The 16,267-nt window shown below is 44.8% G+C and overlaps 1 protein-coding gene across 1 annotated transcript in view; it reads right to left on the bottom strand.

Annotated features, from left to right (window-relative positions):
- NUP210 (nucleoporin 210) overlaps nt 1–16,267 on the bottom strand; it is a 462,103-nt gene that overhangs the window by 235,368 nt on the left and 210,468 nt on the right. The window contains exons 19-20 of the mRNA XM_069206618.1: nt 11,407–11,511; nt 11,144–11,245 (exon numbers count right to left, since the gene is read on the bottom strand). Coding sequence (XP_069062719.1) covers nt 11,144–11,245; nt 11,407–11,511 — 207 coding nt within the window. The remainder of the gene's footprint in view (nt 1–11,143; nt 11,246–11,406; nt 11,512–16,267) is intronic.

Here is a 16,267-nt window from a genome sequence, read left to right as displayed (position 1 = left end):
GCAAAACTGTACCAGACATTTAAAAAAAACAGTAACTCCAGCTTTAAGATTCTCTTTTCAGCCCAGTGAGAGTTGTATAGTAGTACTCTATGTGTATCTTTTTAAACCCTGAAGGTATAATGATATGCCCGGATATGCCAGTAGGTGTGACTTACAAGTGAAAAGGTCACTCAAAGGTGAGTTTAGCCACTCATTAATACGTCACATATGCACTCTGGCACTCATTCTTGAACTCATGAAGCCATTTACCCAAAACTGGATTCATTCTTGCATTCACCCACTCACCCAGCTACAATAAAACACACAGGCCCTCATAACGAGTTTGGCGGTTTCTGGCCAATACTGCCATGCAGAATACCGCCACCATACCGCCAGCTACACAGAAGTCAAAACCACCAAAATACAGCCAGAAATTCAACACCACCAGGCCGACCGACGGCGATAGATTGACTGTTACACCACCTGCCCCGCCACACCGACACCATTCCGACCGCCCAATTACGTGTCAGTTCACTGCCCAGCGGGACATGCATGGCAAGACACCATCAGTGGTGCGTACCACCACGGTCCAAAAAGCTACTGCCAATAGTAGGGAACACAACATTGAACAGTTTTAATACCCCACACCTGATACACAAACCACATACGCCTGCTCACAGCACTATAAAGCATCCCCCCCCCCCACACACACACACACACACACACACACAATCAAGGAACATCACCGAATGCCACAACCCATTCACACACATCCCATACTATACAGGCACCTTTACACTGCACACATCACACAACTGCACCTATTGCACTAGGCACCCTCACACTAACACCACAACACACCTGCACCCAAATCCAAACACCCCCACACCACCAACGACCCCACACTGTGCACCCTGCACCCCCCCCCCACGACATGGCACCCCAAAAGCACCCACCTTTCACTGACAATGAGTTGAGGGTCATGGTAGATGAAATCTTCAGGGTAGAGCTACAAATGGGCGGAGCCCAGGTCCAGCAAACATCCCTGGCCAGGAAAACTGAGGTATGACAGAGGATCGTCGACAGGGTAAACGCAGTGGGCACACATCCACGCACAAGGGAGGATATCAGGAAGAGGTGGAATGACCTACGGGGAAATATGCGTTCCATGGCGTCCAGGTAACAGATCGCCATGATCAAGACTGCCACTGGTCCCCCAGCTCCTCCCCTTGAGTTGACATCCTCGGGATGAGAGAATCTTGGGCATCATGCATCCAAGGGGCTTGACTCAAGTAAGTCAACAACACCCCCTAGGCACCACCCCAGGCACCAACCACTCCTGCCTAGCATGCATCCCCAACACCCATCACTCCCCAATCGATCCCATCCACAATTCTGCACCCCCCCACGCCCCTCCCCAGCATGCCACACCACCTCACAACCACCATCCCCCACAGCCACCTCCAAATGCACAGACACTAAGCACAATGCCAAGCACCACAACTTCCACAATGCTTCACTCCCTACACATCACAGGATGACAGTCCCACCTCACAGTGGAACACCTGCATGGAAACCCACACCACGTGCCGCACCAACTGCGTGCCTCGACTGCGTTCCAACACATGGCAATGACAGCAATGCTATCCGCTATCCTCTACTCTCAATAGCACTTGGAAAATATGGCACAATCCACATCCCCCAACATCCCCGAAACTCTCTCTGCAGTATTGCAGCTGTCACTGCCATCACTGGCAAGAAAGTCAGGCTACACCCTGCATCACACCATGTGGCAACAACACCTCAGCCAGCCCCTCATCCCCAAACCAGTGTCCCAGGTACAGGTCAATCAAAGGTGTGCCCCACAGTACAGGGCCAGATTCAAGGGCACACACCCACGACAATGAAGGACCTGCTGCTACTGGGAGTGGTCACATTGTGCCAGGGGTAGTGGAATGGGGAACTGTGGGGCAAGGGATGGGGCTGCCACAACAACCGAATGGCCAGGCGTCACTTTCCCAAGTCCTGGGTGCATACAACCAAACCCAAGACACGATGGGGCAGATCCTCGCGACCGTGCAAAAGTGCCAAAGGCTGCGGAGGGAATACCATCAGGAGGCCATGTAGCAGGGGCAGACCCTCAACACCAGCATGTCTTCCATAGCTGGGGTGCTGAAGGAGTTGACCTCCACCCTCCATGAGTCCTCCACCCGCCAGCAGCAGGCCTCTTCCACTAGCCACATCCCAACAGAGTTGTCCACATCAGCGGCAGATAGTGCAACGGAGGCCCTGCCAGAGGACCTGCAGACCACCAGCACCCCTCCCCCTGTAGCTGAGGGACCCCCACGCAAGTGAGGACGTCCATTCAGACATCCCCCAGGATCTGATGCCAAGACCAACACCACCACCAGCAAGTGACACTCTCCTGAACATTCTCCCTTGGGTGTCACTGACACACCCTGTTGACTGTCCACTGTCATGTCTCTGTTCTCCAATGGCCCGATACTGGTCTTGGACTACCCACAGCTGGGAGAACCACTTGAGGATTTCATCCACCATGACCCAACTCATCACCCCTTGCACTTGCCAGTCACTAATAAACATGACTGAGCACAGCTACGGTCTACGTGTTTTTTATTGTAAAAGTACCATTCACTGTGGGATAACATGTTTAACTGTCAACCCACTGTCCTGCAAGAGTGTGTGAGACTGACAGAAGGGGACACAATATGCAGCAAGGATGATAGTGGACCAGGCAGAGGCTGGAGACATGGCTCAAGGGAGGCAACAGCTGATGCAGGAACCAGAGTGAATCACACAAATGCCCTGCAAGTAGAACAAGACAGGGACAACAATCACTATGGGTGATAAATATGCCCACACAACACATATGCGCTACAATTACAGAGTCTCTAGAGTGAGATGGCTGGTGCCAGCAATAACTATATGCCCATATCAGACCCACATTGCCAAGACAACCATCCCCAATGGTCCTACCAACACAGCAGACATAGTTAAACTTAAGGTAGGTTCCTCAGTCGGAAACAGTAATGTTGCACTGCCTCCCAATGTGGACTCTTAGGCTAGGGAGCAATACTGTTGACATCACAATGTTTAGCACACATATTGCTGTTCTTATTGTAGTACAAGGAACAATGGAAATGCACAACCATGTCACAAGTGAAGCAACACAACAGCAGGGTGAGTAATGCACTGGAATGTGCACATTTACTACTCCACTGACAGGCACATGTGAACCACCAACCCACCCGGAAGCAGGGCTGCACCCAATACCAAATTTGCAAATGGACACCAGGAGGATCCAGGTCACAGGCAGCCAAGAGTACAAGTCACATACCATACATCTGACACATACCTGTAGATCAGTGGAAGTACGGACGTATCAACTCAGCTCTGGAGTCAGCTGCATCTTCATCATCATCACCATCCTCCCCATTACTCCCCATGTCCCCTTCATCAGCCACTGGTCCAGGTGCCACCTCCTCTGCATCCAGCAATGGGATCTGATGTTTCAGGGCCAGATTGTGTAGCATGCAGCAGGCAACAATGATCTGAGACGTGTAAACACCGGAATCGGGCCTTCAGGAGCCCAAAGGTCCTCTCAATCACATGCCTCGTCCTACTGCGAGCCACATTGAAATGGTCTTCTGCATCTGTAGTCAGATGTCTCACAGGTGTCAGTAGCCAGGGAAGGTTGGGATAGCCAAAGTCACCTGTGTGCACTGATGTAGGACCCATGTCAAGACCGGGAGGGAGATAGGGCAGGGTGTGACGAGAGAGTTGAGTGTGCAGGGCCACACATACGAATAAATACATACCGATGAGCCAGGCCCGATCTATCTGTAGTGGTGCCATCATGTGTGGGATATTGCTGTTCCACAGAATGAAGGAATCATGCACAGAACCAGGGTCTTCATTTGGGAGATACATTGGTCAGCGAGACACACCATCTACACATTAATAGAATAAAAGTTTTTTCGGTCTCTGAACACTAGTTCATTTCTTCTGGGTGGCACCAAGGCAATGTGTGTGCCATCTATGGCCCCAATCACATGAAGGACATGTGGCAAATCGTAGAAGGTAGCTTTGACAGTGACCAAATCAGCACGTTGGGGGAACCTGATATAGCAGAGCAGATGTCTTAGCGGGGCACACAGTACATACTTCAAAATGCTACTAAACATTGGATGTGACATTCCTGCTGCCAAGCCCACTGTTATCTGGAACGTGCCTGTGGCAAGAAAGTGGAGGACAGGACTGACAACACCTGTACTGTGGGAGGGATGGCATTGGGATAACGTACGGCAAGCAACAGATCAGGCTTCAACTAGCTCACCAGCTCCATGATGGTCTGACTGTTTAGACGATACGTCTGAATGATGTGTCGCTATTTCAGGATGGAAAGTTCGACTAGGGGGCCGGCACAAAGGAGCATGTCTCATCCTCAACATTGCACTGTATCTGGGCATAGGAGAGGGAGGAGTTATTGGAAGCTTCATTGACTGTGTGGACATAGTAAAGCTGTGCAATATTCACAGAGTGTCACCCATGACACAGCAAATATTCACTCACTACTCATTTAATACAGCTAAAATGGCATGCAGAGGACAGATGGAAGTGACCTCATACCGCCAACGTTAGACATCATGGCGGTAGGCGGTCGCAACCGCAGCGCTACTACTCACTGGATAACATGGTTGTCTATGGGAGACTGGAGCCAATGGTGATCGCTGCCAGCAGTGACGGTGATGTTCGTTGCGGCCATGACTGCCATTTCATGTGGCATTGCTTACTTGACTCCTCCACACAAGACCTCCACTGCATGTGCTGCTGTGTTCTGACTGTGGTAGACAAGATGCCACACCCTGCAGGGGATAGGGCCCCAGTCTTCACCCAAGGGGAGCTGGAGAAGCTCATGGACGAAGTTCTACTCCTGTATGGACAGCTGTATGGGGCACCAGAGCAGCAGGTAAGCCAGATGTCACCATCCTGTCTGATAGTGATGTGTATGGGGATAAAAGGCTTTGGAACGTGGCAGATAAGGTGGATGCATGGAGATGGGTGAGGAGTAAGTGCATAAGTGGTGTGAATAGGAGTGTGGCAATGAGATGTGTGCTGTTCACTGCTGTCCCTGTGATGCCACTGTACATGATTTTGTCCTTCTGTCTATGTCACCCATGCAGGTCAGCGCCCATCAGAAGAAAGGGATTTGGCATGCCATTGCCAAGCAAGTGCGGATCCTGGTGGTCCATGTCCGGCGGAGCACCCACTGCAGAAACAGGTAGGAGGACCTGAGACGCTGGGTCCAGAAAACCGCTGAGGCCCAGCTGGGGACGTCCTCCCAACGAAGGAGGGCTCTGCCTGTCGGACCCTGACCCCTCCCAATAGCCTGCATATTGGCGGTGGCCTACCCTGAGGTGGATGGGCACTTGAGGGTAGAACACCAGCCACAAGGGGGTAAGTGCACACACTCACCTTATTACTGTGTTGCTTACGTGGGTGGGGGCTGAGCACTGGTGGGAAGCTGTAGCGTAGGTACTAGGATGCTGGCTTGTCCCCTATGGGTATTAGCCACCATGGCAGGATTGGTCTCACAGATGTGTGTCCATACAATGCAGACACTGACTTATGAGGGAAATTAATTCCAATGTGTAACTTGTGTGGTCACCCTCAACCAAGGTTGGGTACCCAGGTCCTGGCAACATCATCAGTACACTTGAGGTGTCAGGGCATTGTCTTCTTTATTTGCCTACCACTGTGCCAGGGGAGATAAGTGAGTACTCAATCTGCTGCCACATACTGTAAGTGTGAGGCAGAGTGGGCCAAGATGTCACAGTGCAATGTGTCCATGGCTTAATAAGAATGATACCTAGCCATGCAGGAGTCAGCTGATTCAGGAGTACAGGGATTGTTTCCCTAAATGGACATGTGAAGTAGGCAAGTATTGGTCACATGTGATTAGTATGACTCATCTCACGTACATGAGCGCAATGGTACCTCCATCTGCATTTCACATCAGTATAGCTAGTTTCCCCCATGATGTCCCACTGCTGGTGCATGTATAGGTGAGGACATGGCAGCAGATAATTATGTTGTTACTCTGTGTAACTCTTGTGCTAGCACTGACCCATTGCATCCTGTCTCTCTCCCACCCTCCCATCCTCCCTCTCTTCCTCTGTCTTTGTGTGCATCAGCATCTTATGGCGAAGGAGAAGGGGCACCAGCCAGTGAGGAAGCTGCAGCCCACAGGACCCAGGAGGCTGAATCCAGCAGAGCCAATGGGACTAGTGGGAGGGAGGGCGAGGGGAGTTCCATGGGTGAGACAGGATCGACAACACCATCCTCTGATTCTTCCTAGGATGGCAGCTCCCTGGCGGGCCCATCTAGGACCAGCCCAGCTTCATCATTGTCCGCCACCCCCTTCCTACCACCGCCCTCCCTGTAGCTCCCCACCCAGTTGCCTGTGCCCACTCACCCAGGAAGGTGGGCACCTCCTTCACCGCAGGCACCTCGGCCCCAGCCCCAGTCAGCCCTGCTGCCTTCAATGAGAAGCATACTGACCTCCCGAAGTCCATCTCTGTAGGGCAGTCAACCATTGTGAATGCCTTTCAGGGACTGGCATCCCCTCACAGGCACTACACCACTCACACCTGCAGTCACCACCTCATCAGTCCCAGATCCTGCCACACGTGCCCTCACTGCCACGGTCACTACCATATCAGACCCACATACATGCACCCCATACACCACATGCACACTCAGCATGACTCAACACCCCCACATGCAGCACACCCAGCCTACCTGCAGACACCACCACACATTCACTCACACATCCCCCAGTGCCATCTTCCGCGTCTACTCCCCCCTCCTCCCACTACATTGAGACACCCAAAGTCACCCACCCAACAGTTACACAGCACACACATGGCATCCATGCACCCAAATTTGTCTTTGTCGCCATCGCTGTTCCTGTAGTTCTTTGGCCAGCAGGCGCATTGGGAAGAGTTGCAATTCGCGTGCCATGGCGCCACCGGACGTGCCTGTGTTTTTGAAGGTTAGTGTTCCCTTTTGTGTGCTTTGTTTCCACCAGGCTTTTCGTGTCGGTGGGACCACCCCAGAAATTCTGGCGGCCTCGTAATATGGTTGTGGGAAACAGCCTCCCAGCCGGCCTGGATATGCCTACCATCAGCCGCCGCGGCTCGTCCACAGTGGCGATTTGGGCAGTGACTTGGCTGGATTCTGTTGGTTCCATCCCCCTGCTCCTAATTTGGTGGTCTACACCACCGGGGCCACGGCGGTATGACTGCTACCTCCACCGTGGTGGTCCACGGACCGACAATCTCATAATGACCACCACAGTCTTCACCACCCAAAGCAAAACACAAAAGAATTAAAGTAGGAAAAATACTTGGATCGCCCAATGTGCAGCCATATTCTTGCAATATAAAATTAGTACAAAATTAAATATCAAAGCATATAGCCATCTTGGATTTTTTTTGGGAATAGTGCATCAGTTTTTTGAAGTAACAAAATGACTGACAAATTTAGATGCAATATGTCCGACATCTTGGAAAGGTGAAAAGGTGAAAACTAATACAATCTGCACAACATCATTCTAAGATATCTTCTAAAAAAAAATGTGGAACTGGAGGGCCAATTGGAATAATATTGTGTTCAGCAGAACACAATCAAACGCATGTAGAAAGGAAGATCAACATATGGCGAGGACTTCCTTCCTCTCTCAGAACTGCTTGTTAAGACTATTTCTGCTTGCCACATAAGGCTTATATAATAACTGTTATGGTTATCTATTTATTTGATAATAGACCTTCACCCCAGGACAAAAGGGTTAGTATAAAAACCATACATTTCATAATTCTGAAAACCCTTAGAAAGAGATTGCTGCAAGAGAAGATTGCTGCAAGAGAAGATTGCTGCCCTCGCCCAATCAGCTGCTCAGGTGAGCATGCAACACACTGGCATTATATTTATTTTAATATTTTTTCCGGTATGTTAGAAAAAGCAATTTTTTGCTGTAGCTCACCCATATAGAAATAGGTCATTAAAGAAATAATATTTGTAGTTTAATTAAAGCAACTGTCCAATTGTGATCCTTATTTGCATGTGAGGGATTTCATTGAGGGTGGTGGCACAAAGATGCTAAGTCAATTGGCACGTAAGCCAAGCAAAATGTTAGTTTGGGGTACCTGCCCTCCGAGTGCAAATAATCCATGGGCAAAATGGAAATATTTCCAACATTTGCACATCCTAAGGATTCCATCTCTAGGTGCCAGACCTCCAATGCCCTGACTGGGTGACCATGATACATAGTAGTGTATGCAGTTTTTTTCATTTGTATTTAATGGAGGTTAAATTGATCTTATAGGTGTATATCTTCTTTCCACTTGAAGATTCAGGATACTGGACATGCAGAGTTAACAACAGGTTTATTGGTCTCTTCCTTCACAGAAATTAAGCCTCCCTGTTTTGTAGGTTTTGCAAGTCACAGTGACAGCCTCACACCTAAAGTAAACTTACCACAGATTTTCAACATGTACATTCCCCAGCATTGGGCACTACACTTTAGCCTCTGGTTTCAGGGTGGGAGACTTAGTTGAAAATCGAATTTTGCCCTAGATAGTCTGTAAATCAGACACTTATGTTTGGAATTCCTTATAGAGATAGGTTGACAAGCTAGGTGCATATTTGTATTACCCTTTTTTGGTCACAGTAGCCTCTTTCAACCACCTCCCCCCTTTACAAACAGAAAAATTGGGCCTGGGGCTACATCTAAGGAAATGAAGGATAAAGTGTTGACTAGTCCAAGACAATTCCACAGCCTGCTTTAAAGGCTCAATCCTAGGGAAGAATTAAGAAGGGGCTAGATATTCCTCCATATTTGCAGGGGATGTCAGTATGTAGCTTATCAATGAAGCACCCCGTAAAAGTTCACAAGGCCACTTTATACAAGACTTGCAGACTTACTGATGCCCAAGAGACAGTCAATCCATCAGAAAAGTGAGGCTTTCCCTCTTGTGAAGAAATCATTAAAAACTGCACACAGGATTGGTGGAAGGGAGACTTCCAAATTTATCATTTTTAACTAGAGGTCACAAAGTTAACCTGAGGTGGAAAACCTCCCATATAATATGGGCAGTCAAGGGGGTTAAACCAGCAGGACATAAAGATGGATCCATTACTGCACTGGCCATGATGCAGCATTCTAGCTACATTGTCATCTTTGAGCAGGGAAAACTGAATAAATCATTTTTAAAGTGATCAGAGTCTGGCAGTAGTAAACAACGTTTGGTTTTGAAGACTAAACAACCTCCATTTAATTTTCTGAAACAAGGAAAATGAAGAGTTCAAACTGTTAAACTTCTTCATCATGTTCAGTCAGGGTTACATATTCATTCTGCTGGCAGAATCAATACTATTGGGGGGTGAAATGCTTCTCTTAGAACACTAAGCAACTCATCTCTTAGACAAGAGTTGTCTGGCGGCTGCTAGTTCTTACAGACATTTCTTGAGCTTATGAGAGAATGTGATAGTGTCATTCAGGGCTTGTGGACTGTTTCAGTTCTGGACAGCCAAACCTTCCTATAAGTCTATATTTACGGGAATGTGAGTCCTTCTTGACAACTTTGGCCTCCTGAGTTATAATGGAATGTACACTGCCCTCAAGCCTTACTGTATAACCCCTCCAACTCCTTTCTTTAAGTCATGCATTGGGGTATAATTGCTAATCCCACCTGGATTGTTTCCAACAATACATACTACTCAATGGCCACTATAATCAATGTTATTTGCTAGACCAGGGTCTTCTTAAATTACAGAACCAATTAAAAAAACACTCACACCTCAGCAGCTTTATAATGACTAACATTGGGAACACTACACGCCTTGTCTACTTACAAAATGTAAACAGTAGGTATTTGGGAGGCAGATTATCCATTCCAATCCAGCACTTAACATCACTGAACTGCTAGGAAAATGTAATAGATGCCAGGCTAGATTACCCTAACACGCTTTAGGCAGGCCTTTATATAGGAATATAAAAAAAACACCACTCTCAAAGCATGATGGTTAGAAAAGACTATGGCATTACAAAACGTGCTGTTTCACCGGAAATATCTGTATAGTTAAGAGGATTGATGTAAAATGTATTTGATATCCACTTCTATTCGGCTCCATTACCAAATAACTTTTTTCTATTGTAATCTGTGTTACTGTCTACCCCAGTCCAGGCATTTCAATGTAGGATCTTTGGTATTTCTTCTGTTAATTAAGGTGAGACATATTACAAAAATAAATACAAACATACACACTTTTAGAAGTTGTATTCCTTTGTTTATGAACCAAAATGTCTCAAAGTTAGAAGTTGTGCTTGGCACTTCTCGTTATAAACACAGCATAAAACTCTGGACCATGCATTTCAAATGTTTCATGCGCAACAAAGATGAGGTCCACTAGTCTAAAATTTATCAATGTGCAAAGCACACATCCTCTCCTGGTTTGAGTGTCCCAGTGCATGACGTTACACTACTATTTGTAAAATAAATTTTACCAATGGTTAGTACGATTCAAATATTGTATGGAAACCAGCAACCTCCAGTAAGTCATTAAAATAGGTCATTACATGCCATTACTTCATTGGGCAATTAATGGAATATAAAGACACAATTGAAGCACACATTCTAAATGAATTTCATGCATGTCACAGTCTAATTGAAGCATACATATACTATATTAATTTTATATTATCTACTAGGAATGGTTGGTTAAAAATGAAACATAAATAAATCTGAATTGACTGAGCCGGTGAAGAATGCTGGTTTGCAACAAGCGATGACCTGATATCACATCCACTGAAAATCTGAATGAGATGTCAAGTTAGACAGCACATGGGAATAAATCAAAAACTCCTGACCTGGGCTTGTTTGGAGTTGGTAGTCTAAATGTGCACAACAATTAAAACATGCAAAGTCACTAATGTCTTGTACTGCAGATCTCTGCCGGATTTTTCTTCAGGTGTTATACACCAACTAATCAACACATGCTTAATAACTGTGTTCTAAATTAAATTGTAGATTTAACAAAGTTCCTTTAATAAATCTTTAAACACATGAAACAATTTACTCACCACCACCATGCCATTTATTTCTTGGTTCTCAAACCGTATAACATCCTCAACACTGGAATTCATAAAGAAGTACCCGGATCCCTCCTTCACAAACAGCTCAGCCTGAAAAATACAATGTATGACCATTAGTATAAGATACATTCATAGTAAACTATGATATTTTAGTCCTGTGCAAATCATGGCTTGGTAGTGCTTCATATTGGCATGTGATTTTCTGTGTAACTAGATAAGCCTTTTAATTAAAAGTGAAAATGTACTCTTACCCTGGCATCGGGATGATTGTAGATTGTGATCTCACTAGGGTTTACTTTAACATCTTCAACAAGAATTAGTTCAATAGTGGTAGAAACTGGAGCAAGAGAATCATACTGAAAAGGAAAAAAGCATCATTAAAATCTATCCCTCAGTATCCAAACCAAACATTTTGCTTACCGGAAGGCAGAAAGTTAACTTACAGGGAACATGTAGGTGGTTACTAAGTAATTCAAACATGCATTATTTTTCATATATTTGAACGATGTGCAGTAACATTCTCATAGTTACCACCACACACAGCTGTAAACTGGATTAAGTTCACAAACATTATAGTTATCTTAAAAATGGGACCAATCGTAAACATTATCGCCACCTTAAAAACAGGAACAACTTTACATTGACAAACTCAGTACATACAAGGATGACTGCCACCTTCTAAAATCATCATTCCATTAGTTAGTAAGAAGTTCATAAACCTGTGAAAAGGTCACATTTTGCCAGAAACAGCCAATGACTTAAAAACAGAAGGTACACAAACAAGTGCAACAAACAGACTGCAAGAGTCTGATCCTCCATTGGTCTTTCAACTATAGACAGAACGTGAGAAAGCTGGGGATGAGATGCCGCTGGCAGCCCTCCTCTGCCTCCTTATGTCAGGAATCGCTAGCATTTCAATGCCACCTGTAAATGATTTTCCTCCATCCAACTGGGGCTGCAAATGAATGGAAGACAAATTCTGCTGGCATTCTTTATGATGTCAGTCAGGGAGAGTCATCACCACTGATGATAAACACCCATCTAAATTCTACATATCACTTTTCAAATCAAATAAATGAATGATGAATATGGTGATTTAAGGATTGCTGATTATACAGGATAAAAAGAACAAATTAAGTTCAGTAACACTTTTTCTGATGAATGATCTGTCTAATGGCAGATTCCTCAACTTATGAATCTTCCCAGGTGTCAGACTGGATCTGGAAACTCCAGCAATAGCTGGTGCAATGCCTCCATCACAAATCTGCTCCACCTCCAAAACAGGTGACAGAGCTGTATATAGATGTCACCACTGCACATTAACATTAGTATATTCATTTGTCTTTTCCATGGCCTCAGATGCGGAGCATAACTGACAGTTTTAGGAATCTTTTCAATGTGCAAATCTAGTTTGGAACACCTTATTAATTCCACTCTACATAACAAGAAAGAATGAGCAAAAGAGGAATCCATAGGTAGAGTATCCAACAGAAAGTTTGCATGGCATTGTTGAAATCTAAGGGCCTTACATCTTGGCGGAGGGGGTTACTCTGTAACGTATGTGACAGATATCCAGCCCGGCGTATTACGATTCCATTATATCCAAGGTAAATTGTAATACAGAGTAAAGAATAACCGTCACATTTGTGACAGAGTAAACTGTCTGCCATGATATCAGGCCCTTAGCGTTTTGAAAAGCTACACCTTAATAGGCACTAGAAGTAAAGGTGCTGGGGGTGATGCAGCATCCCTAACAATCATACTGAGGTTCATAACGTGAATAAGCCAGAAAGATACATTTTTATCATGCCTCATTTCTGGTACATTTAAAGATAGAGGTCAAATGTCAGGCTATGTATACTGACAAATTGCTGCTTATTGTTTAACATGGTGCTTGGTGTTTACTTTTCTTTATGGCCTTAAATTGAGAGGCGTAGGTATACTAAACTATGTGTCAATGTTGCTGGGGTACAGGAAGGGTGAAAAGATCCATTTTTGTAACACAAAAAAATACAAATATTTGCAAATGAGCAGTTAGGCAAGTACAAATGAAGCACATTTTTGTAATTCTGAAATATGATGGAATAGAAGTTTTTAATATAATCAAAACAAATCAAGACACTTTATGTGGTGATGCGCAAATGATAAATATTCCCTGAAGGCCAATTTTCACACATTATCTTTTGTATGCTATATAGTTTTATCAATACAACCGCATGTTTGTGCACATTTGGAGGTCATTTCAAAATATGAAGCCTTTAATATGTTTGAAACAGTGTCCTTTATCACCCTCCTGCTGCACGGGCATGGTTCCTTTGCTAAACAACTTCTTTGTATGAAGCTTGGATGTTTAACAATGACTTCAGTGATGTAACTTTGATGCACCACTGGTTACTTTGAAAAACTCGAATGAGGTAAGCTCCAGATCTACACTGAATGGCATGGAGAAAGATGAACAGACACCAGCCTGCAGGGATAGCACCACTATGCAACTTTGTGCGGTCCTGTCTAGAGACTGGCCTGAATCACAATGGCAGGCAATGGCAACCTCTACCAGCATGCAGGAGCTATTTCAAGATTTTTTAGATCCAGTCAGGAGCCTGGGAAGAATCGCCAGTTAGAAGTGTCCACTGGAAATGGGGCTCTATTGAAAAGATACAAGAAGGGACAGGACTTTCTGATAAATTTAGAAATAAGTAAAACAAAAATGCTACTTTTCCTTTTGTAGAGGGGTTAGTACAATGCCTATTCTAGTCTCCATGGGGCTGTCTGGTGTTTTTCTTTATTAATTATTTTGAGGGTTATTCACGTTTATTTCTTATGAAGAAACATTTTAGGTGCTCACTGCAAACAACTTGCTTCTAAGCAACAGTCAGTGCTAACATTGTCAGACAGGAGGATACCTGAAAAGAGTAATTCTTAAGTGTTCGAAGAACAGATGATAGACGGAATGTGGAATAAATCAAACATTTACCCCCAGTCACAGATCTGGGTTTAATCCATCAGTGTTTTTTGCTCTCCATGTCATTCCAGTTTGGACTCAGCCATATTCAAATCAGTCTTGACCCTGCTCCCCATGGGAACAGTCCAGCCCGAACTGCCAGGCCAGTTCCTCCCTGGACAGAAACAAGCATCCTAGGAATACTTTCGGGGTATCACCCCACATCAGTCAGGCTTTCTTGAACCTGGTGGCATAGCCGACACAGGACCCACATCTGGGCATACCCTTCCCACTTAGGGCAACACATGCAAAAACAAGAAGGCCTGGCAATTCAGGCTGGACTGTTCCCATGGGGGGCAGGGTCAAGGCTGATTTGCATATGGTGGGGCAAACTGGGGTGGCCTGGAGAGCAAAAGAACGATGGATTTAACCCAGATCTGTTACCGGGGGTAAGTGTTTGAAAAGTTTCATCACCCCACCCATCATCTTGTTGTGTTGCTATGTTTGCCATATGTGGCCATGGTATGCCCAGACATGGGTACCTTGCTCACTGTACCGCTGGATTCAAGCTAGCCTGGCTGATATGGGGTGACACCCCGAAACCGGTCACAGGATGCCAGTTTCCAGTCCACGGAGGACCTTGCCTGGAAGTTCAGGCTTGACTGTTCCCATAGGGAGCAGGATCAAGACTGAATTGCATATAGCTAGGTCCAAACTAGGGTGGCATGGTGAGCAAAAGAATGATGAATTTAACCCAGATCTGTGATTGGGGGTGAGTGTTTGAAAAGTTTCAGCACTACGTCCATCATCGTGTTGTAGTTCTTAACTGTTCACATACATTTTATCAGGTTTGCATTCAGTCAGATGAAATATAGGAGACAGTTCACTATTTGGAAAAAAGATCGCTCATTCTTCAACTTTCATTACTGACTGGTTTATACTGTCTCCCCCCGGAGCATACTGGTAGACTTATGGTCTAATCTTGTTGAGGTGATGATGGCAGTACATTTTTGCATTTAAATCAAATGCAAACTGTACTTCAAATCCACCCTTGCCTCCTTAGAACACCAACGATGAAGTGATTTTCTTGATGATTAAATGTCATGCCTTAATTACAGGCCTACTGCAAGTCAGACTCAGGTTCTGAAGATTTTGCAGGATCAACAGCTGCTTTTTGGTAATTCCATATGGAAGTCTGGCATAGACTATTTATTTTATCAGATTCCCTCAAAGCTTAGGTAGAATGAGATGTATACGTATTCTTCAGTCAGCTAATGAAAACGTATGTGTTCTTTTTTCAGTTTTTACCTGGTAATTCACAAAGAGGTTTTAAACTAATCAGCAGTTTAGATGTTTCACTTTCTTTTTGGTCTGAATAGGCCATCCAGGTATGTCAGCATTTTGTAACCCAGACTTGATTCCATCCACCATCTACTAAGGTCTCTCTTTTGCTTCACACTCAGTTGAACAGTGTTCTGTTTCCCCAGAACCCAATTTTTTTTTTATACATTTTTGGAACAAATCTATTTGGGGGCTGTTTTCTGAGCCGTAGAAAAATGTGTCTATTTTCAGTATGTGATAGGAAATCAAATCTTGTTTTTTTTCAGAATAGGGGGAATCATGCAAGTCACTGCAGGTGGAGATGGAGGCTGATGATGTATAAAAATCTCAACTGGATTATCCAACCAATGTCATGCAGGAAGGCAATGAGTCATCTATTGGCTTTGATGCTTAACCCCACAGATTTAATCAATTGCTAAATCACAATCTTGTGGCTCACAGTGCTGAGCAGGTCTATTGGAATTAAGAAGCAAAAATTACTTTGGTCAATGATTTGGAGGAGTGTGTCAACTACAATCAACAAAGACCATTTCTGTAACATCCAGGTTGGTTACTATCTAATAAACAATGACTTGCTATGCAGAACTGCACTTGTTTTGGTGCCATCTTGTCTATTGTTTTATTTAAGATCTTCGCTATAATACTTTTAGTTTGTCAGAGCCTACTCAATCTAGAATAGATATTTCAAACAAAAGACTAATAATGGATAGCTTCAACATGCTTGCTGTGAGGCTTCATTAATAGTAGATATCATCCCCGTTTCAGATAAATCATTGAATTGATTTAGCAACCCCCCCAAACAAAAGGCGGGATCAATCAATACATTTTTT

Source organism: Pleurodeles waltl, chromosome 9 (assembly GCF_031143425.1).
Source record: "Pleurodeles waltl isolate 20211129_DDA chromosome 9, aPleWal1.hap1.20221129, whole genome shotgun sequence".
In the NCBI taxonomy this organism is placed as follows: domain Eukaryota; kingdom Metazoa; phylum Chordata; class Amphibia; order Caudata; family Salamandridae; genus Pleurodeles; species Pleurodeles waltl.
Note: the sequence above shows the minus strand (reverse complement) of the source record. Positions and strands in the feature narration are given on the sequence as shown.